This window comes from Apaloderma vittatum, unplaced genomic scaffold (genome assembly GCF_000703405.1).
Source record: "Apaloderma vittatum isolate BGI_N311 unplaced genomic scaffold, ASM70340v1 scaffold26778, whole genome shotgun sequence".
Lineage (NCBI taxonomy): Eukaryota > Metazoa > Chordata > Aves > Trogoniformes > Trogonidae > Apaloderma > Apaloderma vittatum.
The window spans coordinates 1-2,798 of record NW_009731632.1 but is presented as its reverse complement, the minus strand read 5'-3'; the positions used below and the strand labels follow the sequence as shown (position 1 = coordinate 2,798).

Sequence of the window (2,798 nt, the reverse complement as noted above, 5' to 3'; positions counted from 1 at the left end):
GCTGCCCGGTCGCTGCTGGAGCAGAACTGACGTGGGACAGGCAGCCGGGGATGGGGAACCCCAGCTGGGTGCATGCCCAGGGGTACGTGGTATGTATAATCTCTATATAATATAGATAGATGAGCCAGTAATTGCTAAAGGAGCCCATGGCTGAGCCCCGTGACCCTGAGCGGTGGTGAAGGCGTTAACAGGAGACCGAGGAGCTGAAGGTTTCAAGCCCAGGTCCCTGTGTGGGGCTGCCTGAAGGTTTGTTTGAGGCCACCCTGGCCCTGAGGTCCACAAAGTTGCAGATACATTAGGAGAGCTTAAAAAAAAAAAAAAGTTTAATAGGTCAAATACCAAATTTTACATATTCAAGTAACTCGAAATGGAATATATTGTCCTGGTTATGTCACGCATCAGGTATCTTGTTATGGTGTGGTTCTGCTCGGGGCTGCGCTGGAAATGGCAGGGCTTGGCAGAAGGACGCCTTGGGGAAGGTCCGGGACCGGGACCGTGGGTTGGGTCACCATGATGCTGCCTCCGCGCTCGCTGGCTGCTTTTTTTTCTGCCAACGCTGGTGTCCCTTGGCAGCGAGAGGGAAGGTCCCGTGCAGAAGGAGCCCGGCGGCGTTCGGGGACTGACGCCGTCGCAGAGCCCTCCCTGCCCGGCCCCAGCCTCCGTGTTGTCCCGCAGCCGGGACATCCTGCTCCCCCCCGCACCGCTCCCCCCTGCCAACATCCTGCCCCGAGATTTGCTTATGCTTTGCTTTTTTAAAAACGTGTTCCTTGAGCAGCTCAAGGCCTTTGGTAGATTTATGGACTCCCTCCCAGCGACCGTTGCTCTTTCACCTTCCCCTGCCTGGGAGCAGCCGTGTCCTTTCGAGCCCAGTCGCAACCTCTCATTTTCTGCTGCGTTTGCAAAGTTGCGGCTCAAGAGCTGCTGATCTGGAATCGTTCCACCCCTCGCTAAAGCTCAGGTCCGTGTCGTGCATCAGCCCCCCAGGGTCACACTGCCTTCATTTCTGTAAGATCAGGCTTTTGCCCTGTGCTTTGTTACTGCAAGTGTTTCTTCTGGAAATCAGGAAGTTTCTCTTATTCTTTCTTTAGCGAAATAGGTCTGATGTAGCTGCACGTCAGAGGAAGACGTCTGTGCTCCCTGCATCGGCCGTTTCGCGTTCGTGCCCTGCCTCCGGAGCGCGGGAGGGGACCAGCCAAGACGTGTGGTTTAAAAGCAAAGTGTCTGCTCGTCGCCCGGAAGAACGACGTTATTGACAGGAGCTGCTCCCCCCGAGCACTTGCCGGGGAGGGGTGGGAGCATCCCACCGCCCTTAATTGGGGGGGCCGTTGTCCTTTGCGATGACGATGGAGTGCTGCGTGCTGGAGGAGGACTTGTCTGCGCCCTTCGGGCTGCCCTGCTCCTTGGGGATGTACTTCACCACGGCGGAGATGAGCTTGCTGCGGAAGTTCTTGCTGAGGAAGTTGTAGAGGATGGGGTTGACCACGCAGTGGAGCATCGTGAAGCAGTCTATGACGTCGTAGAAGAAGTAGAGGAAGTGGGCGAAGGTGCAGTGGAGGATGATGTGGTTGCCGCCGAGGGTGAGCAAGGGGAGCATCGGGGGGAAGGGAAGACGGCGATGTAGGCGTAGATGAGCAGGCAGTGCTTCCTGCTCTCCGGCTTAGTGCGCTTGATGAACCGGGCCGTCAGGACGTTGAAAACGGTGATGATGGGGAAGGGGATGAGGAACCCGATGGTGGTGGTGGCCAAGCTCACCGCCAGCGCCCACTCATCGTAGGTCTCAAAGGGGGCCATGAAGATGCAGATCGGTTCTCCGGTGTTGACCAGCTGCATGTGAGCAACCTCCAGGAACGGGATCGCCGCTGCCAGGACCCAGCTGCAGGCGCAGATGACGCGGCGCGCGCGGTGCTGGTGCTTGCGCCAGAAGAGGGAGGAGCTGGTCAGGGACACGTAGCGATCCACGCTCAGGCAGGTGAGGAAGAAGATGCTGGCGTACATGTTGGCAAAGTAGAAGTAGTGCGTGAAGCGGCAGAGGAAGCTGCCCCAGAGCCAGGTGTAATCCAGCATCACCTCCAGCATCCAGATGGGCAGCGAGAGCAGCACGCCCAGGTCGGCGATGGCCATGTTGATGATGTAGAGGTTGACCAAGCTCTTGTTGCCCCGTGTCTGCCAGTTGACCCAGATGACAAGGAGGTTCTCCACCAAGCCCACCACGAATATGACCAGGTAAAGGATGAAGAGGATCACCCGCTTCACGTTCTCATCCAGGCTGAACTCGCAGAAGGTGTAGGTGTAGTTCAGGAGGTGGAAGAGCTCGGACAGGTTGTGGTAGTCCCCGTACTCGCTGAGGGCAGTGTGCGTCTCCGTGGGGGCAGGGGTTGTCTCAGCCATCCCGGTCGCTGCAAGGAAAGGGAAAGCTCTGAGCTGCAGCTCAGCAGGTGACCACGTCTGCGGGTCTCCGTGCAGGTGGGAAAGCCGCTGTCCCCCTCCCCAGCCCTCGGTGAGCAGTTGCCTTACAAACCCGGCCGGCCGCCCTCGTCCTGCAGCTTCGCTGCTGGGAGCCGTTGGGACTTCCAAGTAGGTGACAAAATTAAAAAGTTAAAGGAAATGGACTTGACCTTAACATCCTTTAATTGCCTTAAGTGTGAGAGCTCTGATCCCAGCACAGCTGCATCTGCACGGCAAAGACGCCGTGAACCTCGTCCAGCCTTGTGCCGCTGGAAGAGCTCACAAGAGCCGCCGTTCCCCAGGGAAAGCTGGAGGAGCGTGCCGTGCCGTGCCGCCGTGCTGTGCCATTGGGG

The 2,798-nt window shown here is 58.0% G+C and overlaps 1 protein-coding gene across 1 annotated transcript; it reads right to left on the bottom strand.

The window, feature by feature from the left end:
- Positions 1-1,309: 1,309 nt before the first annotated feature.
- Positions 1,310-2,388, bottom strand: GPR182 (G protein-coupled receptor 182). The gene is given in 2 exon segments (XM_009875269.1): positions 1,310-1,611; positions 1,614-2,388. Coding segments are annotated over 2 exon segments (1,077 nt in total).
- Between the last annotated feature and the right edge of the window lie 410 nt (positions 2,389-2,798).